Raw genomic sequence first — 27,131 nt, forward strand, 5'->3', positions numbered from 1 at the left:
AGAGTTCCTATATTTTTTGCACTTTCTTGAATTTCTGCAGTTCTACTCGAGGGTTCATATGTGTAGAGATACGGCGAGGTCGCTCTGTCTTGGCTGCCACTCAACGAAAAGCGTTTCGACATAGTTGCATTTCGCGATCCGGCTTGCTTGCCGTTAACTGTGCCAAGTCCGCCTTGTAAAAACGTGTTCCGTCAGCAAATGTGACTGGTGGGACAATTGCTTGTGCCGGTACTTGCCGGTACTCTCGCATTCCAAATAACCTAGGGAATTGTTAAACAAGAGTAGTTGAAACATATATGTACAGTAGGCACCCCCACATCGGAAATATGAAATGAAACCTATTGGAGAATTTAGTGCTTTTTTAGTGCTACAACCTCAATTTTAGTGATCCACCCCTTACACCGAAAATCGGTGGTGGTTCTGAGTAAATGTTCACTCAACACCCCCACAGTGCATACTACGTTAAGGGAAAGATTCACGAAAAAAAAACGAGTATGCAGCATTTTGGTGCTTTGGTGCGAAACAATTTGTCGACAATTTAGAACACTCTAGTAATCGATGAACTCGCATCAGAACGGGATAAGGGCAAAAGAAAGTGTTGTCTACGCTTCTATGCTAAAACGATGGGAACACGAGGTCTCGGAGTGAAAATTTAATTGACCTGGAAATCACAGATGGCGCAGGGGGTCTCTCTGCAGTCAATTAGGGCCCCAGAAAGCACGAATCCAGAGGATTTCTGGAGTTTAACTTCGATTTCTTTATAATTATTGTAGAAAAACGACAGGTGGAGTATGCCATTTGGTACAATACCCAATATAATTCGACATAGCTGTGGATATAAAAACGAACGTCGGCAACGTAGGCATTTAGAAAAGTCTTCTTTATCGATGTTGATCAAGTTCCTCGACGTGTTTCACTTCACCTTAAGGCCCCGTTAAGGCAAAATGCCGGAATACTCGCGAGGGACCTGGCAAGATCGACGAAACCGGGGGCGCTTAAAGGGAAACATAAATCGAATAATAATTCCGAGGGGAGGGCGGCGCCCTAAGCTCCATCCGAATGCGCCACTGGGGGGCCTTTTCGACCGGGCGGATTTATCAGAGGGGGTTTCTCCGACCCCATAATCAGGGCGGCCTTTAACAGGCGCCGCCACACCTTTGAGCTTTCAGACGGGCGGATTTTTCCGGATGGCAGGGCCCGCTGCGGCCGATAACACAGGGATAAAATCGCCCACGCGAAAGCCCTCCTCTTGGCGGGAAGTGCGTGCGAAAGGATGCGGAAAATAAACACTTTGTTAAGCGCCCCCGAAACCGCCCGGCTGAATTCGCAATTTTCTTCGCCAAACGACGCGATCGTATTTCAGGGCTAACCTCGAGCAAAAGCCGGTACAAAAATCAGGGAAAATTGTAATCCTTCGAAAACGGCCTTTTAATACATCAAAGTACAAGATGTGAACGATAATACACGATCACCGCACATTAGATGTCATTTTAGCAATCGCCCGCAAACAAGTGAATTATGTAAGAAAGTAGAAATTGTGCAGTTGGAAGCATTTAATATCTAACTATGTGCTTAAATTCTAGCGTATAACTGCAATTTCTGGGGAAATATCGAAAACTGCATAGTTACTATCCCCGTATCTATGCGCAATCCCTGGCGCAATGATTCGCTAATAGGAAACGCACACACAGCGTACCTCCGTTACTTTGAGCCGTAGTCGTCGGTAGTTGGAACCGCGCACAGGGCTCCATTATAATCCACTTTATGAAATGTAGTTAGTAAAATCTTAATGACTCATCTTGGCACATCCGCCCGAACACCCCACCCCGCCAGCGGCCCACTCGCCTACATTTTGTCGTAACAAATAAAATATATCACCGGAAGTATTATGGACGTCCACCGTGGGCCATTATAACCAGATACACCGGGTTAAGGGCGCAGCCGATGGACCATGCAGAAAATTCGATGGCGGTCGTGGATGGTTAAATACGGTCGTAACCGCGGTTTAAGAGTGACTCGGTGGATAATCGACGCGATCCCTCGGTCATATCTGCGCCGACCACAAAGAGCAGATCCCGCTCCTCCCTTTAAATATCGAACGACTTCGTCCTCTCCGCCTTAAGACATGAAAGGCGCTGAGAAATTTAATCAGGCTCGATAAATTAAAATTCATCTATACCCATTTTATTGGCAACGTCATTTTGAACACTCAGATGGGAACATAAGCTGGCGCGTCATGTTACAGACATTTATATTTATGTTGAAGTCTTTTACAGTCTATGTTGAGAATTATACGAACTGAAGCATTCTATATGTCATTTCGGTAAAGTAATGATGAAGACATCGATGTAAAACTGTCGAAATCTCGTGAATTCATTATTTTAACGACTGTTTAGGACCAACGTCGCCATCTTTGACGTTTAGCTGCAACTAAATTTTTGCTCTAAAAACACGTGTTAACCCGAGACAAGCTAACATTCTCTTGCAATCGTTGGCGAAAGTATTTTCCATATTTTCCAATCTGACTTTGTAATATGACATTTCTTTGGTATTCTAAATGGTTCGAGCTAGGTCCTGAAACTCTTCCTTTTGGATTCTAAGCCTCCAAGAAGCGTAAAACATCGAAAACGTACATGATAAGTAGATTAATTTTTGACGAAAAATGAAATTTCGTCAGTTCCAGGACCTACTTTAGGGACTCCATATTCTCGTGGTAAATTTGGAAACGAATCGGTACATCCAATTCGGAGAATACTTTCCCCAACGATTTGACCTCTCAGATATATATGGGCTTACTCTTTCATGTCACCTTAACATTTTTCAAAACGAGTTGTTTCACCAAATATTTACCCACCCTCTGTTCCGCGTGAAGCATCGCCGGCGCTTTTTAGAAGCCCGAATCGGAGTGCACTGCAAGCACTTACTGATTTGTAGAAGCGCGGTTAAATCCAGAAATTTCATTCAATGAAACGTTTCGCAGCATCCATTTAAGCGAAACGCAGCGCGTTTTAATCAGCGAGAAAATTAAGTTACAGCCGGGTTTCACGGAAGATGTGTTGAAAAGCGACGCAGGTAATTTCCTGGGAGCCCAGATAGGTGGCTTTATCAGGACAAACTGTCGCCGATAACGTCACCGATGGTGGGATCGTCCCTTTGGGTGGATATTTTGGAGCAGCCTCGTTCTTCGGGTCCTTTGTCCGCGACTCTTGGACCGATCGAGCTAAGAAAGAACTTCCGCCTTGCATCCTCCTTTCGAAGTGGATTTTTGTCGTATAAAGATTATGTCGACATCAAAGGGGGTGCGCGGCACAAAGCAAGGGTTGCCGGTTCAAACGTACACGCGAATAAGAACCGGGGATACGTTAGCAGGGAACCGAGTAATGGCTGAAATGCATCGTACCGTTGATTCCCTTGGAGATTTCTTCTGTGTCGTTGATGCATTCGAGCCGAGAGCCGATCGAAAACACGTGAAAGATACTCGGCTGATGTGTTTCCCTTTTTAGGCTGGGCAGGAAACCTCTGTGGAAAATATGTTGCCCTCGAAGCTCCATTCCAAATGGATTTTTCCTGGGACAATAGTTGAAGGAAGTCCGTCATTTATTTATTTATTTTCTATTTATGAACGGTGCTCCTGTTTAACGCTGACTGACTATATGTACCATTGGCTCAGCAATTAAATGATTGCGGATTTTGTCGATAGATGGTATTAAAAAATCCGCAGTCACTTAGATGCCAACCCAAAAGAACGTAACTTTATGTCAAGATAAATGAAAGAAGTTCAATTATGGTGAAATCGAACCGTTGATTAATGGGCCTGAACCTCGAGAATTAATTGTTACTGTCAATTAGGGAATAAGATTTCATTTGGAAATAACAATTTCCTCTTGAGAAATTGGGGGAGTATCTTTTAAAGGAGATTGTGTCAATTCGTTCTGCTGACAATTACATGCAATATAAGTTCATAATTACTATTGCTCCAAAATTGAAATAGGGCCTTGTTCGGGGAGCTACGGGTATGCATTTCGAGGTGCAGTAATTGTGCACCTTCATCACCTGAGTTTTTTGGCCTCAATGCGGTAATGAGAATTAACGGGGAACTCGGATGCAACCAGGAGGGGGCGGAAAAAAATCAGTATTGGAAAAGCAATTCACCGAATTAAATGCACCCGTCCATTTTCGTCCTTTTCATCCCCACTGGCTGACCCTCCTTTTCCCTCTTTAACAAGGATAAACTTTGCCGCGTAGAGGATCGATCCTCGAAGTATGTTAAACTCACCAGATACAACGATATCAAAATATCGTTTATCACATTCCCTTATTTTCTTTCGGAGACGAAAATACACCGGGTCAACATTCGTGCTGACCAACGAGGACGAAGATCTTCCCGTTGAATTACCAAGATTTCCCGAAGTTCGGATTTACTTTTTCCGGGGGCACGAACTTCGCCACTTCGAGGCGATACTTCAAGAATCCCGAATTGGGCGGGATCAGAGAATTAGAAGTTCTTCCTGTCATTTTTCCAGATCCGCTGGTTTATTTTGGAAGCCCGAAATAAAGCAGACCAACTTTCGTGCTGACCACCGAGAGCGGAAGATTTTCACATTGAATTATCAGGACTCTCAGAAGTCCAGGAACGAGGTGGAGGGAGGACAGAGAATTGTTCTCGAAAAGGAGGGCACGGAACGCTTTCCCGGAGTACAGTCACAATTAAATTGGACTTGTGCCCGTGGCTTCAAATTCATGTCGACATAACAATCGTACACTTCTCGTCAACGCGAGTAAAGAACAAATTTCTCCCAGGAAGAAAAACGCCGTAACTTGCACCCCCCAGATCGCTTACTTTCGTTCCATTCTAAATACGTACACCTCATTAGTTAACAAAACTTCCCCCAGTAACCCAAATATCCAAGAAATACATTTACTTCGTAACAAAATCCCGCAAATCCATTCCAAACTAGAATTTCTCCATTTCGATTATTTATCCGAAAAATGCAACACTTTAAAAGGAGTGAAGCTAAAGAGACTTAGACTACTAAAACTAAAAGGTATTCTTCACTGCGCAACCGCGTCCTAAGCAGTTGTTAGAATATTTAATTCACGGGATTTCGACAGTTCTACATCGATCATTTTATCATTACTTTACCGAAATGACACTATGGAACACTTCAGTTCGCATAATTCTTAACATAAACTGTAAAAGACTTGAACATGAATATAAATGTCGGTAACGGGACGCGCTACCTTATGCTCCCACTTGAGTGTTTAAAATGACGTTACCAACAAAAAGGGTATAGTTCAATTGTACTTTATCGAGCCCGATTAAATTTCTCAGCGCCTTTCACATCACCTTAAGTACCGTCCTTCTGCATTTCTTCCCAATGACAAAGTAAAACCCCAAAAGACGGGACTTCCAAAGTAGGTCAAACTTAAAAGCCACAAAACATGTCCCTAACGATTCCGATAACAATACCGTTATTAATAAATAAGGGCCGCCCATAACGCGGAAACCCGGCAGTCCTCAAACGGAATTCTTAATTACTCCCACGATAGTTCGGTCCATTACGTCGAGTGCAACCATAAAGTCCCGAACACACATTTACGGAGGACCGCCCCGGTCGCATTTCATCCCTTGGGATATATTTTTCCGGATAATAAATTAATATTTCCTCCGGTCGAAGTTCCAGCGGGCGGAGCCGTCCGGAGATCTCCCGATATCCCCGCGCAAGAGAAAGAGCAAAGCAAACAGAAACGCAGCGGAATGTTTGCGCGACCAGAGAGCACGTACCTTTTTCCGTGTTTTATCGCCAGATTTTTACCTTAATTAACTGTTAGCTCATAAATATAACTGGCGGATTCCGGCGGGAAGCCGCGGCTCCTATCGGTCCCGATATGCTCCGCCGGAAACTGCGTGCCGGTGCGCAATCGTTGCGACGATATCGGGATCGATTTGAACGACGAATCGGTATCGAATGCCCACTGGACGCGTTTGGTTGCACATTGGCACCCCCTACGACCCACTAGGTAGAGGCAAACTCGTAAACAAATGCATTTAGAGTTAGAAAAGTGCATTCGCGATAATGAGCGTCGCCGCATCGGCGAGCACGCGACGTACCTTCCAAATTTGAAAATCCATCGGAAATTAGTCCCCTTTCGGCCTCTCTCGGTCTCGGGGTAAATCGGCCAAACAGCGGAAATTCGAAAAATCAGAATTCTCCAAAAAGTCCAGAAAGGATCTTCTCTTGTGAGAGCAAATTAATCGACGCCAACGTAAATGTATACCATAAATTTGTTACCACCACCGGCCGCCATTCAGGGCATCCTAATGATCGTGCTTCGAACAACGCTTTTTTATTGTTTGCATTAACCATGTGATTCACTTTCATAGCATACGTGATGGTTATTATCCCGTCGGACGGACAAGATTTGCCCTGTGCAAGAAATGACTCTACGAAGAATGCTCTAAGACAACATTCGAGGCTCTCGATGACATAACTTGCCCTACCTCTGTAAATTAATGTGCCCATTATTACAGGCCTTTCAAGTTGTGGTGGGTGTCATTACCCAAAGTTATCACGTTTATCGTAAAACTATTATTCTCCCTCGGGGATTTTAAAGGTCTCGATGAGATGGCGAGATGTTTTCCGACGACATTAACTTTTTATTCTCACGTGCGACCACGTCCAGGACATCAAAGACTAACTTCCCGAAGTTCGTCAAAGCGGCACCGACTCTCCTCCGATTTCAGCCCGTCCATATTTCCGGGCTCGCGTCTTCGGCTTCCGATGCAAGCGACTCTAGACCCCGGAAAGCCGAAAATACGACAAGGCCGCGTAAGCCCGAGTCGCGACTCGGTTTTGCCGGAGCTCCCCAGTCGCGAAATCCGGGGAGTCTCGAGGAAGAGCTCCCTTTAACGTCCCGGGGGAGTTGCGGGTCGCGACCCCGGAAGGTCGCGAGTCCGGAGGCTCGGCCGGATCCGCTTCCGGAGGAGTGGGTCGAGCGTATGTCTTCCGAAATATGAAAGGCGCAAAGTTGGCGGCCGTCATCCGGCAGATAAAAGTGGCTTAGTCGGCGGAAGTTGGGCCGCGCGAGGGAAAGCTTAAAGGCCCGAGTCCCTGGGGGGAATTAAGGAGTCCTTAAAAGCTCCGGCCACTGACCGGGCCACGAAGCGGTCCAGCAGGGCCTGCCCTGACCTGGGGCACGTCCCGACACTACGTGCGCCGTACCTCTACGTACACGAGGCCGCACCCCTGCCGGAGTAATTACTCCGGGGTTAAGCGAACGTTCGTCCCGCAAACGGGCCTCCACCCTGTGTCACGTGTCCCCGTTAACGCCGATCGGTCAAACTCGCGGAAAGTAGCTTTTCCAGGGGTTCCCCGCCAATTCCCCCGTTAAGGCCACTCGACGCATTAACCGCTGCTATCTGCACCCGACACCGAGATTGGAAAATCATTCACGAGCCTCCTCTGGGGCGGACTCGCGACCTCCGTGCATCGGCACGTGATGCTTCGATCCCTCCACCAAGCCAAGATTTCGACATAAGACTTGAGTATCCCCTATCCTCAAAAGCTGAAACATCCTTTAACCCTTTCGTTACCTTGGACGAGATATCTCGCGACCCAATACTGGCCGATTAACGCTTTTGACGAGATATCTCGCGACCCGATACTGGCCGATCAACGCTTTTGACGAGATATCTCGCGATCCGGTAGTAGCTGTATTTATTTCTTCCTTTTAGCTATACGAATGGAATTAGTTATAAAATATATTCATCTAGAATGTCAAAATATTGGTGCTAGAAAGCTAGATTATCGTCAAAAGCGTTAATCCCCTACTACCGGATCGCGAGATATCTCGTCAAAAGCGTTAATCGGCCAGTATTGGGTCGCGAGATATCTCGTCCAAGGTAACGAAAGTGTTAAGGTGATCTGAAAGTGGCGTCGAAAAGTTCTCGTTTATGAACTTTTCCCCAAACTGGGTGTACCAAATCGGTGCAGACTTTACAATACGGATATAGAGGGTATAAGAAAGGTTCTGAAACTCATGACACTAACATTTTTGCAGCATTTGTTCATAAATGTTTAAAATTTGTTATAAAAAAAAAATGTCACGAGGGTCAAGACCTTCTTTATAGCCTCCACATTCACATTGTAAAGTTTGAAACGATTCGGCACCCCCAGTTCGGAGAACAATTTCATAAACGATTGACTTTTCAGATGCCACTTTCACATACCCTTAAGTGGAACTTCTTTAGACACGGTAGGGCGAGTTCGATGAAATAGGGACAAATATAATACAGAAGGAGAATTTGTATGATATTTATATTACCGACCGACACGCCGCGGTTCCTCGCAAATAAACGACCGTTTACTTGTACGCGACGCTTTCTAATTCGTGCCGTTCCAACTCGAATTATTACACTGCGGTGTTCTGAATTGTTCGAGCTAGGTCCTGAAACTCTTCATTCTCGATTATAAGCGTCCAAGAAGCGTAAAACATCGAAAACGTGCTCGGACCACGTCATATCGGTTCTAGTCCATGATAAATAAATATATTTTTGCTGAAAAACGAAATTTCATGAGTTTCAGGACCTACTTTAAGGCCTCCGTATCCACGTGGTAAAATTTGAAACGAATCGGTACATCCAATTCGGAGAATGCTTTTCCCAATGATTTAACCTCTCAGGTATATATAGGATGTCTCTTTCATATCACCTTAATAGCTCCTTCATTACCCCATGTTTTCCGTGCTAGGAGTAACGAGACGCACCGGACATTCTTTCGAGCACGAGTTCGATGTTTCCGGTATTGGTTGAAAGATTGGAAAATTGTCAGCCACACGACTCGACGCTTTTCCGTTCGCATGGAAGCGAAATACATCGGGCCCTTTTTGAAAATCCGCTCGCCGCTAACTCATACGCTCGCGGCAACCCCCAGAGGGGTGTTTTTCCGCTCCCATGAAACTTTTAATCCACCACTATGGGCCAAAATCGTGCATGATTTTCCTCGGGTTCTGACAGTTACCCCAGTGGGATTTAAGAGACGCGTCACGACCCGACGTATTCCGTACACATCGTAACGAGACGCACCGGGCATTTTTCGAAAATGCCCTCGACGTCGAGTCGCACCCTAGCAGTAACGAGACGAGCCGTCGATAAATCTCGAACGAGTCGGATTTACACGGAGTCGAAAAGCTCTCGTAACGACGATAAAGCTCGCGCCGAATAAATTTCGGTGTACTCTCGTAGAGCCGGGAGAGCCAAAGTTTCGAAAGCTCGCAAAGATGAGTTGGCCGATCTAGCGAGACGAGTTTTATGCCCTGATGAAAATCTCCGTGCACCTTTAGGAGCGGCTGTATACCAAGGGACGTGTTAACGAGTCAACTGCGAGATAATTCACGGAATTGGGTTCACTCGGCGGAAAATGCCTCGTAAAAATCACTGAAATTTCGAAAGCGCCGGAGAATACGCGGCCCTCAAACTAGAAAATTTTCCGCGTGCATGAGAAACTACTTCGGGGGTGTAATGAAGTGAGCCGAGCGTAATGAATGCTCCCTTTTGGGGGCATTTGTGACGGCACCTTAGCCGTTTGAGTGCTTTCGCGCATATTACATTTTCTGCCCTAAAGTACCGCCGCAGATTTAATATGAATCATGAACATAGTCAATTTTCACGTTACTCGAGATATTGTCAATGCAAGTCACACCTGTCAAAATTCTGTGAAAATGTTCACGGTTACGTACATTTCCGCAATTGTTAACATATGTCATGCATTTACAGAGTTATCGATATTGTTGATTTCAGGACCTACCTCGAACAATTTAGAACACCATAGAAGTGGAATATTACAGAGTCAGATAGGAAAGTATGGAAAATACTTTCACCAACGATTGAAGGGAACGTTGGCTTGTCTAGTGGCTAAGACGTGTTTTAGAGCAAAAATTTCGTTGCAGCTAAACGTCACAGAGGAATAATAAATTAATCGACCTCGATTAAATTTCTCAGCGCCTTTCATATCATCTTGACAATCTCGATTTCGAGGCTTCGAACCCGTATTAAAATTCATCCGGTAAACTTTGTCCCACTTTAATTGTTTCCGGGGGAAATAAGTAGCAGGAACGATCGTTACGAATTTAACGAGATGCAAAGTCCTCGAGGAAAGTTCCTATTTTCCTGGGCGTAGGTATTATAACAGGTTTTCCAGGGTCATTACGTAGCGTTAGGGCAGATCGTGGAGCCGGATATAATAATTATTATCCCCAGATGTACGTAACGGCTTAAGTGGCAAACTTGCTCCTAGTTATGCGGACTTTTCCAGATAACTATTAGTTTTCTGGCCGAAATTTTAACTCGGGCCACTTCGCTTCTCCCCAAGTGGAACTTTTTGCCCGGTCGCGTGTAACGACCGGGGCACTCTCAAACTGTGTCATGGATGCTCATGGTGCACGGGCCTCGCCATGTTGGCTCTAGTCCATGATAAATAAATAAATCTTGTAAGACAAATGAAATTTCATAAGTTGCAGGACCTACTTTAGGGCCTCCTTCTTCCCGTGGTAAAATTTCAAACGAATCGGAACACACAATTCCAAGAATACTTTCCCCAAACGATTTGACTTCTCAGGCTGACTCTTTCATGTCACCTTAAAACCACTCACGAAGAACAATCATTCTAATTCGTCCGTATGTTCATTAAAAATAAAATAGTATCCAATTCGGTATTCATATTTTTTCTCTCTAGGTATCCGATTAACGTCGTCAGTGAACGTAAACATTTATTGGGTGACGGAGATGAATTTTTTCCAAAAATATCGTCAAACTGTACGAGGATTATCGCCAACGCGAGGCTGCCATCAATCTCCTCTGGCGAAATGACTTCGGGATTCCAGAAGGAGCTGGAAAAGCGCGACTTCATACACCTCTAAAGCCGATTTATGGGATTAATAACAAGGAGCGTCCGGGGAAAAGCTCGGCGAGATAATTCGAATTCGGAATTCAAAAAGAGGCGAGAAATGGGGGTACTTTCTCGCTCCTCCGCTAAAGCTCGCGGCGTTTCCAAGAGGGCGCACATTTATTCCCTAGCCTTTCGCCGGGCGAGCTTTCGCGAATCGCGCAAGGCCTGCGTCCCCGGATTACAAGCAGGAGGTTATAAATTTGCCCGCGTGACGAAAGCTCTTTAAAACCGCCGGCCCGTTTAGCCCGTTTATGTAAACGCGACCACCCGGGTAAGAAGCGGAAACGTAAAAAGTGGACCGCGCCCGCAATTTATTGCGAAGACTCGCAAGCTTCGCACAACCCGCCATGTTGGCCGGAAGCTTCGGAAGCGAGCCGTTTTCGTTCGTAGCCAGAGAGGAGGAAAGTTCCTTTTGGTTCTGGTTTGGGCTGAGTTAAAAAATTTTGTTAAAAAATCCAAATTTTGAACGTGTCAGGACAATTCTTAGATGATCAGGAGTGATGTGTCAAAGTTTCGGACAGTTTGGTCTAATACCCTTAAAAAAAAGGGTTGTATTCGAATCGACGGATTTGAAGGGTGTTTCACTTCACCTTAGTCAATTATCTTTGTTACGGATCAAAGTCATGTGCTCGAAATCGTAAAAGCGACCTGACGCGAGATTTCGACGAGAATTGACGTTTCTCCTAAATTTGGCTTTCGCGTCCAGTGCAACCCGCGTTCGGACTTTCTTTCGAACATCCGCAACAGAAACAGCTCGCTTCCCCGCGTATTCGCACGTACCTGTAGTCGGAATAAGAGCGCTGGTTTCATCTAAAATACATCGAATTTATGCTCCTATCCCAGCTCTCAATTTATTACGCGGGGCAGGTTTTCGCCGTACACCTCGCCGAGACAGAAAGTGCGGAGACAGGAGTATTCATTTCCTTTCGCAGCCTCTCCTATCTTTCTCGAAGTCCTCCTCAAAGTCGCGGGAGAGGACAGACCTCAATCGACGGATGGAAATGGGGGAGGGGTCTGGATTCGCTAAAGACGGAGGGAACCTCTTAGCCACTTGCTCATTCGCTGGAAGCTTTCGGATGGAAAACTCCGTTGGGAAGTTCCACAAAGGGAAGTTCGTTGAAACACCTTGTCAAAGTCTGCTCCGGGTCTCTCCGGAGTAAAAATGTTTGCGCCGTATCGGGACGTAACATATCTCTGTCGAGTCCTGGAGTAGTTCGCAAGAACAACAAGTCACCACGTACAACTTCCACGGACCTCGCACTTGACGCCATATTCGACTCCACCCTGGACTATCGGCAACCCTCCCTCTGATAACAATTTACATTCAAGCTCCGTGATTATACGCTACAATTAAAAGCGTACACAACCGAACTACTTCGCTATTAAGATGATAGGAAAGAGGTGCGTAAAGCTGGCACCCCCACTTTCACAAAATTCAAATTTCTTTGTATTAACATTTTGGGCTCTTTATGTGCTAATTATGCGCTACATTCGCAAATTTCGTGCTAGCTCGGTTTTTGGAAAAAAATTCGCAGTTCTCAATTCGTTATCGCGGAATTTTCAATGGGGAGCTGAGACGGATCACCGAAGTCTGGGACACCACAAGGGGAAGGTTCCTTTAGGGGATCTCCCTAAATCGCCGGAAAGGGGAGAGCCGACTTCAATCGGCCAATGGAAGTGGGAAGTGGGGACTCGTTAAACGGGGATGAGCCTCCCCATTCGTCGGACGCCTTCTACCGGAAAGTTCCAGCGGAAAGCTCGTCGGGGTGCATTGTCAAAGGACCCTTGGGACCTCTCCCGATTGACCGGCGTCACCTTGAAAAATTCACTTTGCGCGAGCTTGCAGAGATCCTCGGGTCGAGCTCTCCCGCCATTGGTCCGAAAGCGTCGTCCCAGAGGCCAGGAAGGCGGCGCAGAGAGGGGAAATCATAAAAGTTCCCCGTGGAAACTTCCCCCGAGCCTCCTGCTGCCCCTAAGCCATCTCGAGGATCGTCCGGAAGCTTCGGAGGCGGATGTGTGCCCGAGCTTGCAAACATTTTCGCGCCCGGGGAGGTTCGATCTCTTCGGGCTACTCGAAAGATGAGAGAGCGGCTTTCAGCTTTGAGAGCCGGTCCTTCGCGAATCGGACATTTATCCGGGGACGAATCTCTCCGGTCAATTTTCCCAACCCCATAGAGGGAAGGAGCTGCAGCCACTTTAACGCGATTATTTATATCGGTACCCTTCGGATCCTCGATCTGTCGGAAATTGAATAAATCGATCTGGAATTGCCGTCAGAGCGGAATTTCCTCGGTTTCAGGTCACTCGAATTATATATTTTCTATGAGTTTTCCGCTCCTTTCCGATTCTTCCGGGGCAAGGACAATTTTCTCAATTTCGTGCAGCCGAGTCCTTCCTTTTTTTCCTTCCCTCCTTCGTTGTACTTGGTAATTCCACGGCGTGCGTTCTGCCTCATTACGTCTCAACGTTAAGCCCCTGGAGAGATTGCAACCGAGGCCAGGGAATAAATTGCGAGAAAGAACTCCCCTGGGCTGTACGTATCGATTTTCCTCCCCTACGTGAGAGAACTAATATCTCAGGCGCTGAATATAATATCCGCGGCATTTTCCTGGGTGGCGGCATCCCTCAAATTCCGACCACGAAATGACATCAACGAGTTTGGAAAAGGAATGACTGTGTACCGGAGAATGACTTTTCCTTGTCCCGCGGATATTCGCGAGCGGCTGAAGAATTATTTTTATCGCGTGGTGTATCAACAAGGGAGAAAACCTAAGAAGGGGTCAAAACTCACTCCCACCTTCCCTTAAAGTGCGAGTGTCGAGTTTCAGGAGGTTGCTTGTTAAAAGTGGACGTTTTTCTCGGGTGACATCTCGAGTTTCTCCCGAAAATCGGTCACTATTCAGATTGTCTGCTAGCCGGTTAAAAATATTCATAAAATTCACCCACTTTTAGTATATAGGGTTGCAGTAAAATTATAAAATTCGTTACTTCAAAGGGAATTAGCTTACATTTATTGTGAACCTCTAACCGAGTTTATAATTTTATAACATCGTGTTATAATTTTGTGAAATTTTATAGAGAAATATGACACAAGCTAAATTTATAACACGTTGCGAATTTAATTGGAAATATGGTTTGAAATTAGTATACCGTGTCTGAATGTAACATGAAAAGTCACATTAAAAAAAAAAGCAACGCGAGTGAACCTATCATCCGTGAACCAAGAAATTGCATCCGACGACCGATAGCGTTCAATCCCCCACAGAGCCGATCGATAAAGAACTTATCTTTCACGGTTGTAAAATTTCTAGCAAATTTCCCACGCTACTGCAAGTATTTAAACCTAACACGTAATGTCTGCAGTAAAAAATTACATTGAAAAAAAAAACAAGGCGGGTGAGCCTAGTATCCATGAACCAAGAAATGTCATCCGGTATCCGATAGCGTTCGATCCCCCGCAGAGCCGATCGATAAAGAACTTATCTTTCACGGTTGTTAAATTTCTAGCAAATTTCCCACGCTACTGCAAGTATTTAAACCTAACACGTAATGGCTGCATTAAAATATTACATTAAAAAAAAACAAGGCGAGTGAGCCTAGTATCCATGAACCAAGAAATGTCATCCGGTATCCGATAGCGTTCGATCCCCCGCAGAGCCGATCGATAAAGAGCTTATCCTTCACAGATATAAAATTTCTATCAAATTTCCCACGCTACTGCATGTATCTAAACCTAACACGTAATGCCTGCAGTAAAAAATTACATTGAAAAAAAAAACAAGGCGGATGAGCCTAGTATTCATGAACCAAGAAATGGCATCCGAGCCGATCTAAAAAGAGTACATCTCCCACAGTTGTGAAATTCCTAGGAAGTTTCCCCAAGCATTTTTAACCGGACGCGACCATCTCGGAGCATCCCCCGAACGGCCGAGTATTTTTCGAGTTTCCGGCGGACGCTTGTTAGAGGCGGACTCTTTCCCGGATGACAAAGGGGTCCCTCCCGGAGGTGGGTGGCTGCGGTCCCGGTCGACTCCCGGTCCTGCCTAGTGGTGGGAATCGGCGCGAGGTGGCGCTGCCGCTAATGCCCGACATCGCTCGGGGAATCCCTTAGGGAGCGGGCCGAGGTAAGCCCTGGAAAAGGACGGGACTCTCGTTCCCTGTCGTTACCCGGGAGGACGGCGACCGGTCTTCCGGAGGACCAGCTCCCGGGAACGACCGCAATCCCGCCATTATCCCAGGGAACGTAGTGTTGGACAACAAGTTACCGCCTGTCCCGGGCTATCGCGGCGACGAGACCCGCCGTTTCCCCTAGCGCCCCTCCTCCGGGAAGACCTGGACCCCCGGCCATCCTGGAATGCGTCCCCGACCGTAAACGCTCCTCCAGGAGGAGAGCTTTTAACGTTCGCCCCAATGGACTCTGGGTTTCCTGCTGGAGGGAACCAGAGCCCAGGATGACGCCAGGACGACTACGGAGACGACGCGACGAAGGGCGCACCATGGAAATTGGGGCGCGATTCGGGGGAAAATGCCGCGACATGTTTTGGGGGATGCTCCGGGTGGGGCACGTGGAATTACCACCCCTCATTTACCTCGAGGTTATTGTTCCTGCTTGAGCGCGCAGGTGGGATGAAAGTTGTACGTTCTGCCTGGGACGCAAGATGAATTAAACCGACTCCCTTAATTCCGAGTCGGGCGCTCCGGAGACTTCAAAATGGCCCTCGTGACTTTTCACGTAGATTGTGAAGCGCTTCAACATAAATATAAATGTCGGTAACATGCCGCGAGAGCTTATGTTCCCACTTGAGTATTCAAAATGACGTTACCACCAAAAAGGGTATAGATGAATTTTAATTTATCGACCTCGATTAAATTTCTCTGCGCCTTTCGTATCATCTTAAGATTTATCCGACAGGCTCTACAGGTTACTGTCTCTCCCCCTCTCTCTTTTTTCTTTTACCTTTTGGAATTTCCGGGTTCAAGATCCTCCCTTACGAGGTCTACGAGGTGGAGATCCTCGAGGTGGAAAATGCGAAATCGCGCCCGAGTAAGCGACGTCGGAGACATCGCGGCGGAGGGGTGAACTCCGAAATTGAGACGCTGGATTTGGGGGAAGCGCTCCAATGATGTTTCAGGGTGTATATTGGAGCTACACGCGTCGGGGGAGTGGATTCAGAGGAGTAAAGACCTACGGTTCAATTTGTTGGAGTAGAATTCGGGTGAGACATAGGGTGTCGCGTTATTTGTTTCGCCTAAGGTAAGGAATTCCCCGGGGTTAAAGTGGATCTTCGCGAGTGGACGTGCGCAAGATGACAAACGATTAATTTAACCGGTAAATAATTTCAACGGCAAGCGTTAACATCAATTTCACAGGCATTGGACGGATCCGACCGCCACCGAAATGCCGAAATTCAGAGTGGAAAATACATCAAGGAGTGTCTAAGTTTACGCGTCGCGTTGGACGCGAAAGGAGCAAAGTGGCAAGGATTTGGCAGGAGTTCCTCGACTTGGGTAAAGCGCCCGAGCAAGAATAACAATATACCGCAAGTAGTTTTAGTTTGCTCGGATTATCCCTAACGTTTCATCGTCGGAGCCTCCCTAGGGGCAAAATTTCTCTACATTCCTCCTAGAGGTATATTAACCGTGCCGCCTGTACCTTTCATGGTGACAATTTCCAACCGTAATTTCGCCCAGGTAATTAACGACTATATTAACCCGACCGTCCCGCAGGAAAGTACTCGGTGCAAGTTCTGCCGAGCGATGTCAAACGCGATCAGGAAAATATTCCCGAGAGATGGGAAATGTTCACGGCGTGGACTGTTCCAGCCAACAATCATTCCTGGCAGGAGGTCTTGCGCGACCGAACACATGCTTCGTCATCTACACTTTGGAAGATGCATCGGTCGACGTCTCGACTAGTTCCCACTTTCATTCGTCATTCCTCGCGCGAATCGCACGTACGTCTGTACGTGCGAATCTTGAACCGTGTACGGATCCGTGCAAGTGAATTTACCCTGGCTGATGAATCTCGTTTCCACCTTGGAGGAAAACGAAACGCTTTTCCTTCGACTGCGACGCCGATCCCTCCTCGACTTTTTTTTAAGGCGAACGTATGAAGTACATTTGTCCCTTCCTAACGTATTTTTCTACATCTTCCCTAGTGGCACAAAATATTTGTCCTGAATTTTCTATATATTTAACGAATATCGTACATTTTGTAAATATTTACCAGACATTTGAAATATTTGCAAGACGTTTACTTTAGAATATTACCTATATAATATTTATATGATATTAGCTCCATGTGTTTTCATGATATTTTTCTACCAGAAATACAAAACATTTCGTTTCATTTTAATACAAGTATTTTTTAAATATTATCTGCCGAATATATTATAAACGTATTAAAAATATTTAAAATCAAAATCACACGTTTTGCTCCCATAATGAAAAAGCGTAACGAAAATATTAGAAACATTTCTCGTGTTTTTTTATACCAAATGAAGTGTCCGATAATAATCGTGAAGTAAAAGAAATGTATTTTTATTATATGTTCATAAATTAAAAAATATAATCTCCATATGTGTTTATAAATTATTGAAACTAAATATGTCATTGAGATTTTCAACAAATCTTCGAATGAAATCTACAAGAAATCTTAAAAAATCTGTCGCTTGAGATATTTAACAAAGATTGCAAACAAATATTTAGAAATTTTTCTATGCTACTAGGGTTTATTCCTTGTTTATGAGATACAAAGAATCATTGCAATCGTTAGGAATATCGATAATAAAAAGCTACTTCCCAAGACCAATGTGCCCAGTGTCGCCACCTGGAGGCACTATCGAAACTAATGGGACCAAACCATTGTTTTTGCAATCGTATAGGCAAGTTTAGAATAACCTACCAACGGGTAAAACCTTCCTACAATATGTGTTTACAGCTCCCAGATAAACCTTCCATTTTCCTGTGCGTATCGCAACCTCTTCGCGAAGTTAATATTACATTTCCAAATGGTGATCACCTCCTGCACCTTTTAAGCGCAGCGCCATGGATACAGTACCTATTCGCAAGGTTACACTTCTCACTCCATGTAGTGAATTTCACCGTTTGTGTGGCTTTACTTCCCACGGTATTTTAACCATGCCCCTATAGTAATTGTAACCAAATTATTTTTTTCCCGCGTGACGAGAACCCTTATCTACCTCTCTTCCGATCAGCGACTAATTAACAGAGAGTGGCGCCGATTCCACCTTTCCGCTCGCAACTCCTGATCCCTGGCCAGGAGTTCCCAGTTTCTTCGTCCGCAGAAGGCGCGACTTCCCGAGTTAACTCGAGATTAGAACGAAACGATGTGTATGTCAGGTCGGCAGGAGTTTCCGGAGATCGAGAGGGTAATTATACCAGGTCGGGCGTGCTTCGTTTCGCGCTCGATCATTACCATCATTAGCGTCGTCGAAGGCCCCTCGAGTTAACGCAAGTGGACGAGTCGTCGGCCATTGTCTTCAAGAGTTAGCTTCGAGCAGACATCGACGAGCGCCGATCTCGTTATCGAGCCAACTGCGATAAAACACGAGATAGAAAACCGGAGTTCTAGCCGGGAGCGTTTCCGAAGGCCCAGATAAGTACCACCGATAAGGAAAAAAAGAGAAAAAAAGTAGGGTTCAGAATCCAAAACGTACCTTCATCGCCAGGGCCAGCGCGCCGGAAATTTGGGTCAAAGTCGCGTATGGATATCGCGAGCCGATACGGATAATGAGCCGGATATCGATTCCCCTCCCCGCCCCACCGAGCCGGCCTCCCACCTGTTCTCGATTCGCTCCAAAGGAAGGATTTCCTTTCGACTTTGCCTTTTTTTTTTTTAATTACCCAAACGAGTACTCGCGCTCGGCGTTTCCCTGCTTTTTGTATTTTTTTTATCTTTTCTTTTCCCTTGCCGATTTTCAGGCGATTAATACGCGCCGCCCCCACCGGCTCGGCAGGCGGGAAGCGAGGGGCGCATTTTGGGGTGATAAAAGCGGGAGAATTCTGGTCGGAACTCTCGCGTAAGCTCCCCCGACTCGTCAGTGCCAATCATCGAACGCCATTGAACACCCACCCGAGGTTTACTTCGGCTCGAGGCTACGTCGTTAACCAGAAAATTGAAAATCCCTCGGATGACGCGGTTCTTGCGCCTCGGGCCTAGAGGGCGGGAGTTCCGCTGAAGTGGCGAAATTTCACCATCCGGCGCTAAACCGCGATGCGAAGTGCAAGCCGAAGTGCAGGTAATTTAGATACCGCTCCTGGCGGCCAGACCGAAACTGTCAAAAACTCCTGCCAGTCGTTTTGGGTTCATTTGCACCCTCTGGGCGAGTTTCGTCTGCTCCTGTGAGTTTCCCTTCGCCTAGCGGACCGATTATCCGTTTCGTCTTTCCTCCTTGTTAACCGTCGTTGCGCGTCATCTGCTTCCGATACATTGGGAAGGGAAATTGATTCGATCCGTGGTTAGGGCTCTACATCGGTAGCTACCCTAGCAGCACGGAATAATTTATAAATATTTTTTTCGCAGTCTTTCCTAAATATCTTAAGTGATAGATTTTTTAAGGTGACGTGGAAGTGGCATCGAAAAGGTTTTGTTTATTAAACTTTTCTCCCAACTCGGTTTACCGAATAGTTTGAAACCTTACAACGTGAATAGGGAGACTATAAGGAAGGTCATGAAACTCATGAAATTTCAATTATTTTCAAATTTGTTTATAGGTATTTTAAAAATAGTTTGTAAAAAAGGAAATTTCGCGAGTTTCAGGACCTACCTTAGGGTCTCCGTATTCTCGTTTTAAAGTATGAAATGATTTGAGACATCCAGTGCGTAGAAAAGTTTTATGAACGATTGAGCTTTCGGATGCCACTTTCACATCCCCTTAAGATGTCTCGTAGATTTCGTGCGAAGATATCATATAATTACTTCATGATTATTATCGGACACTTCATTTGGTATCAAAAAACACAACAAATGTTCGAAATATTTTCATTGTGGGAGCGAAACGTGTTATTTTGATTTTGAAATATTCTTAAAACGTTTATAATCTATTCGACGGATGATATTTAAAAGATAATCATATTAAAATGTATCGTAATGTTTTCTACATCTACGAGAGAAAAAATATTACTAAAACACATGAAGCTAATATTATACGGATAGTATAAAAATAATATTCTTAAGTAAATGTTTTGCCAATATTTCGAATGTCTGTTATATATTTACAAAATGTACGATATTCGTTAGATATATTGAAAACGTAGGACAAGTATTCTGTGCTACTAGGGCATTTTCTAAATGTAACGTTGAAAGGAATATTTCCTTCCACGTGAAATTTCCTGTGAGTACTGAGGAGTAAACGTGCTATGAAGTGTATCATAATCCAGGGGAAAATCTGGCACCGAAATTTCAGCTTTGTCCGGGATTCGAGCCCTTTCCCTTCCCAAGTGACTGCTCCTCTAAATGAGTTATTCCGCCCGGTTAATTCTGGATTATTAATATTTAAGTAAATCATTAATTTTGAAGTACCACTTCGTACCTCGGATGACCCGGTCTCGCACCGAAAATACATTTTTTTACATGGAAATCGATTCCTTCCCCTTCATAAGAGTTAGATAATGGATTGAGACAAATCGAACGACATATGATTAAGTAACTTCTCCATGAATCATTCCCGAGATATCGCGATAGAAGGTAGAAGAGTAATACGCGCCGCACCCCGTGGCGTTGCGGAAGCGAATTCCAAGTCACGCAGGGCGTGTTATTCTCATAATTTCAGTCACGACATTTTCCGAAGGGTTCATCGAACAATTATTCAAACAGGAGTCGCAAATCATGCGATTCGTCTCAAACCGGGCTACAACCTCTACCCAAAGAGAGGAACAAAATTTCCTTTTTAACCCTTTCATTCCAGCAGTCCGCTCCGCCACACAACCACCACTGAACGCAACACCGCCCAGAAAGGGTGCACATTGCGCTTCGGCAGTCTTCGCTGTTCGAACTTACGTCTTCCACCTGAACAACGCCTCCTTGACTGCCTTTTGTACATACACCTTTCCAAGCGTTAAATAACAACTGTTTTATCGTACTATTCCATTATTAAATTTCCAAATAAAAGTCTAACCATAAACTTCGAAGAGATTAAAAGTTATCCCAATAGCTGGTCTTCTCGTCTCGTCTCGATGGCCAAGCCGTGTTACGTATGTTCAAAATGTACTCTTAGGATGATTAATCCAGTACGGGTCAATACAATCAAAAGATACTCCGCAGATATGGCAGAATTTCTTACCGACTCAATTTCGCGCTCGTACCCAAAGGTCGTCGCATGTGTGCCGACTATAGTCGGCGCTCGTAACGAAAGGGTTAAAGAAGATTAGATAGATAGGCCAGGTACTTTAATTTTGTCATCCTTCACTTCCATAAAATAGCATTTAAATGGGAAGCGAATTAAACATATGTAAACCAAAGCTAACACAGTTTGTACCGAACGAAGTATGCGTCGAATTTCAAGCACACTCCCGGCACTTCCATCATCCCCGTGATCGAAATGTGTCCGCGGACTCAATATCGAATCGGCCGACGGGAATTCATAATCAAAGCCGAGAGCTCGATCGAATCGGTCACTCCGAAGTTCGGATCGAATAAAAGGCTTTCGGCTCTCTCGGGGGGGGTCGCGAGGTGTTCGCGGGGGGTCGCGACATCCGAAGCGGGCTTCTCCCGCGATTCGGTAATTACCGGGCCGAAAACACTGTCTGCGGTTGGCACCATTGAGCCGGGCATGATCGAATTCCCATCGCCTTCCTCGCGGTTTGGAATTAACCCGAATTCGCGTTATTGGCTCACCGGTGAATAATTACGTCGTTAACGGGTCGCGCCCCTCGTCGCCTCCGTCTCGGTCTCGGTCTCTCGCACCTAACTCCTGAGCAATTAGCAAGAAATTTCGCGAGGCTCGTTAAAGGCGGTTCGCGGTTCCGCGAGCTTTTCGAACATCCAGCTCAACTGCGAGCCGTTTATGAAGTGGCCAAACTTAAGCGAAGTGTCACCTCCGCGAGGCCGTCCAAGTCATCGCGTGACCCGACTGCGAATTCCGAGCTTGTACCCCCGAATTCAACGAGGAACTCCATTTTGCAGCCTGTTCAAGCCAATACGTCAACATTAATTAACGACCGTTAATACCGTATCGAGTCATAGAGATACTCGAGCGGACCCGACAACCCTTCGGACATCCTGGCGCCGTGCCGTCCGTTAAGGGTAAGAGGCGACCCTCGAACCCCCGGGGCAGGGTATCCTTTCCCAGCGACCCGGGTGTTCTTTTCTTTCTAGTCCGTGTCTGCCTTCTATCAATTCCCACATGGTTCGCGTTGTCCGCGACCCTCTTCGCTTTCTCTTCTTCGCGTACATCTCGCTCTTGGCCCATAACTTAAATCTCAAATTCTAAAACATGGACTCGTACCGTCAAGTACTTTTTGTGTACTGTAGCCCATTTTTGCTTTCCCCACCTACGACTCAAAAAGTGCACAAACTCTTCCCCTTCTCCCTATAACACCGTCCTTCCATTCCACCAACATGGTACCGACTATCGTCCCGTCTGTAATACAGTCTTGACGATGAAACGGGATTAGCGTACCCTAGAGTGCGCACCGGGCATCACGAAAATCACACCCCACGCAGGGTGAAGAGGCCTTATTCAAGGCGTATCTATGTACCTAGAATACCTATGTATCTGTACATATACCTATCAACGTCGTTTCGTTGGCGTGGAGAAGCGTTTCCTAAGGTCGAGTGGTCCCTTTCCGCAGGAACCGCGATGGGACGACGGAGTCTCCACCAGCGATGGAATTGCAAAAGGATCCGCGGGACCGTTTCCTTCGGGTAATCAAGAAATTCGCGAGGGCCTTTAAGAAAAAGGCAGAGGCAAGTACGGGGCGGAACGTCTCCGTAAGTCGCGAGTAAGGAGTAATTTTCTAAGAAGGTACTAGACTTCGGATCGCGATACTTAGGGCGGGTCGTGAACCCAGCTCTTCGGAAGAAACGCTGGTCGGGACGAAACGCCGGGAATTTCTCGGTAATGGAATTAGGAATTAAGCGAGGGCGTAATCTTCGCCCCGGAGACGCGTTAAGGTTTAACGAACCGTTGAAGGAACGTCTCGGTTACGGGGCGTCGGGTTAAAACTCTTTCATCGTCCCGGCCAGGATCGTCCCTAACCTCTCCGAAAGCGTTCCAGGTGACCGAGACTCCTCGAGTGCGCGGTTTTATCCTGGACCTGTTCTCGGTGGCCGATATACAAATTTCGTTCATCCACCGGCCCGACATTACGGGAAACGTTTCCTGGCGAACGACGTCATAACACTTTGCGCCGGAACTCCGGCTATTTGCTGAATCTCGCATGTATTTCGCCCTAAGTTGTGCCAGACGACGACTCCGCGAGAAACGTCGACTCTTGCCCTGTGTACGCACCTTAAGACGTCGCTCTGTACACACGGAACGCTCCCGTTACATTCAAAGTACATCCAGAGAAGAGCACAATTTTGGGAAGCTAGCGAGGAGAATCGTTGCCTCCTCCGGCTAATGGAATGAAACGTAATGCAAGAAAATCTTGAGGAAAAAGTACCTAACATTTTCTGACGGGACGAGTACCACGCGTCATTTTAATTACTTTGTGAACAAACAACGTGAAAGGCGGTTCTTTCATTTCGCTTAAAGACTTTTAAGATGATATGGAAGGCACTGAGAGATTTAATCGAGGTCGATAAAATAAAATTCATCTGTACCCTACTTGACGATAATGCCATTTTGAATACTCGAGCGGGACCATATGTTGGCGCGTCCTGTTACCAACATTTCTAATTATGGTTGTCTTTTACAGTCTACGTTGAGATTTATACGAACTGAAGCGTTCGATATGTCATTTCGGTAACGATTGAGCTTTCGGATTCCACTTTCACATCCCCTTAAGTGGAAAATCTCAAAGGTCCTTCCAAGCAATATGAAAGTTAGGTCAGTGGTTTCCGGAAGATGAAGACTCGTCAATTTACGCCGGAAGCTAAGATCCGCGTTTAATGGATTCGTAATTAATGCATTTGAAGAATACGCCACCAAGACCGATATCGGATCCTCCGGTAGGAGCCAAGACCGCTCTTTACGAATGTTCATTTAGTAACGAAGGCGAAGGACCTTCTCAATTTTAACTTGTCCTCCTGTCCTGGGCTGATGCTAAACGGTGAAAGCTTCTCCGACTCGCTAATTGCAGTACTTCCTAAAACTTCAGCGTAGCTTCCATTTCAAGTCGCAGACCTTTGCTCCCGAGTTATGAGTTATTAGTTCCTCCCGAGTGCAATAATCTGACAAATATAACGTAAACAACCGTAGAAGCAGAAAATATTTCTCTTATATTTTCTATATGTTTAACAAAAATCGTACATTTCGTAATATCTCGCGGACATTTGAAATATTTGGCGAAAAGTATTTCACTTTAGAATACTATTTTTATGATATTGATATTTATCATATTTGCTATATAGAAAAGTTCGGCGTAGACCCAAATTCGGTAATTCGTGAGTGCATTCTGAACATTCGGGAGTTCCTGAAAAATAGGTCGATAACGCGATGACAGGGTCATTGATATTTGATTGATATTTATCAATTGATATCTATCATATTCGCTACGTAGAAAAGTTCGGCATAGACCCAAATTCAGTAATTCGTGAGTGCATTCTGAACATTCGGGAGTCCCTGAAAGAAATGTCGATAACGCGATGACAGGGTCATTGATATTTGATATTTATCATATTCGCTATATAGAAAAATTCGGTATAGACCCAAATTCGGTAATTCGTGAGTGCATTCTGAACATTCGGGAGTCCCTGAAAAAAATGTCGATAACGCGATGACAGGGTCGACCGTAAAAGTGCGCTCACGTGAAAATGTAACGCGATGCCACGGATATTACGGCGTGATTGATGAACGAGGCCCATCTATAAAATTTCTTGTATCGCAGAGAAAACAGCAGGCGCGACCCAATTTTCCGGGTGCTCGTAACTTCGTATAGTTCGGTATAGTTTCGAGCAGCCAACTGCCGCGGCTTTAGGCGACGAACCGAATCGAACCGAGTTTCCGTCGATGGCGTGTTCAACATTTTCCACCCTCGTGTTACCGAGAAACAAGAACTCTCGGCAAAAGCTACCTTTGAGTATTCGCCCCCAACTTCCCCTCGGTTCCGCCAATAAAACTGATATTTCTTCTAGGACTATAGAATTGGTCTCGATGGTGCGTACAGAGCTTTCAGGGACTTTTTCTTATTTACGACCACCCGAGCTCCTTTTATGGGTCATTAGCGACCACTTGTTACCTCAATAATCCCGAGACCTCGGTGTACTGTAAACTACTAAATTGCACGAACTCGTACAACGTTCTTTAAAAATTCTTCTAATAAAATACTCCGATCAACCGTCCCGTTCTAATTGTCGTTCATCCGGTGTTCCTTAGTAGTTCCATGTGCGTTAAGGGGATGTAAAAATCTTAGGGGTCGATTGTTCATGAAACTTTTCTTCCAATTGGGTGTACCAATTTCTTTCAAATCTTAAGGTAGGTCCTGAAACTCGGGAAACTACATTTCTTCTTAAAATTGCTCAAAATAGCTAGAAACAAATTATCTTAAAATTGAAATATCATGGGTTTCAGGATCTTCCTTATAGCCTCCACATTCACATTGTCAAGTCTGAGACAATTCGGTACACCCAGTTCGGAGAAAAGTTTCATAAACGATACCTCTTTGACGCCACTTTCACATCACCTTAACTACAACAGAGATATTAATTTAATATAAATTGAATTGAATGTAAAAAGTAAATAATCTCGCAAAATTCTCCCTTATCATTCGTGTCCCTTACAATCTCGAGACTGTATAATTGAAGAGTTTTTCTTAAAAGGCGACTGATCGTATAACGACCAGCAAAGAGTACGTACTGAAGTACGTCAACTCCGCGGAACTGTATAGACTCGATAAGGTCGTTAGGTGTTGATATATTTTTCACCGAATGAAAACGACACCGCGAGCGGCGTCGAGACTAATGAATGCAAAAAGGCCAAAACCAATCCTCGGTGAAAAGGAACTACTTTAAGTATTTCCCTGGTACGCTGTGCTAAAATTCCTTCATAAATAAATGTTCGATATCGAGGGTAGTAACGACTTCGTCCGGGAAGAGGGAATATTTTTATGTCCTGGAAGATGACATTCTATGCCAACGACGAGGCATTAAAATGCTATCAGACGGCGTAACGAGACTCACCTCCTTGTCGCCGATTTCGTGCACCCAACAATGCAGGAAAGCAGTCTGACCAACAGCGGTTGTCACATTACGTTGTACGTTCAGCTCGAAGTACGGCCTATCGCTGACGTTGTGCGTGATAACATCGCCTCCAACGGACACGCTTGGATCACGCTCTGAATAACCTGCGACAATAAACGTTATAAATGTAACTCTCAATATATATATCACCCTGTTTGATTTATACAGAAGAAATTACAACGAATTATGAGACCCAATCACCAAAACCCCAGCGATGAAATACATTAAAAACGGAATAATATTTCTTCTACTGAGAATTACACATTTAGATAATGTATCACAATTTAATATATCGTAGACGTATCACGGATTGGATATTCTGTATTGTGATTATTCTGTATTATTACCTCGGAGATGGATCGAAAGGGATGAGGAGCTCCGCCTCGCGCGCGTGTCGAAACTGGACTGACTCAAAACAAAATTCTTTCGCCAGGACACAAAGACATCCCCCCTTCGCCCTCCCGACTACCCAGAAAACCCGTTGCCGCAACCGCTCGAATTCGCCCGACAACAGTCCACAACATAAATGGAAGAAGGTACGAAATTGCACGATTATGTTAAAATGCGTGGAACGGGAATTCACTTTTCCTTCCGACAATTATTCTAATCTTTAACTATGCCCGTCACCTTTTTTCGGATGAAATTCCGGCGCGTCCGCATTTAAATTTCAAATCGTACGCCGATTCGCAGCTAAATAATTCTAGTTATCGACCGGCCTTTCCGAATATCCGAGCTAATATGTAAATGCAGCTTAAATCTCTTACGAAATCGGTGCTATATACCCTGAGAGAAATTTTCAACGTACCTGCGACTATCCACAT

At 45.3% G+C, this 27,131-nt stretch overlaps 1 protein-coding gene across 1 annotated transcript; it reads right to left on the bottom strand.

The window, feature by feature from the left end:
* Positions 1-191: 191 nt before the first annotated feature.
* On the bottom strand, positions 192-27,131 carry LOC105695863. Its single transcript, XM_023434831.1, has 4 exons — positions 27,075-27,131; positions 26,658-26,775; positions 26,251-26,414; positions 192-260 (listed from the first exon to the last, which is right to left on the bottom strand). The coding sequence occupies exons 1-4, from the start codon at positions 27,129-27,131 to the stop codon at positions 192-194; spliced, it is 408 nt and encodes a 135-aa protein (XP_023290599.1).

This window comes from Orussus abietinus, unplaced genomic scaffold (assembly GCF_000612105.2).
Source record: "Orussus abietinus isolate OABI.00-Male unplaced genomic scaffold, Oabi_2.0 scaffold111, whole genome shotgun sequence".
Taxonomy (NCBI): Eukaryota; Metazoa; Arthropoda; class Insecta; order Hymenoptera; family Orussidae; genus Orussus; species Orussus abietinus.

Coding starts and splice junctions, on each gene's coding strand:
- LOC105695863 (XM_023434831.1), bottom strand. CDS start 27,131: ATGTGGATAGTCGCAGGTACGTTGAAAATTTCTCTCAGGGTATATAGC. Junction 26,415..26,657: donor CCTTTCGATCCATCTCCGAG/GTAATAATACAG, acceptor TTATTGTCGCAG/GTTATTCAGAGCGTGATCCA. Junction 261..26,250: donor ACGAAATCGGCGACAAGGAG/GTGAGTCTCGTT, acceptor ACAATTCCCTAG/GTTATTTGGAATGCGAGAGT.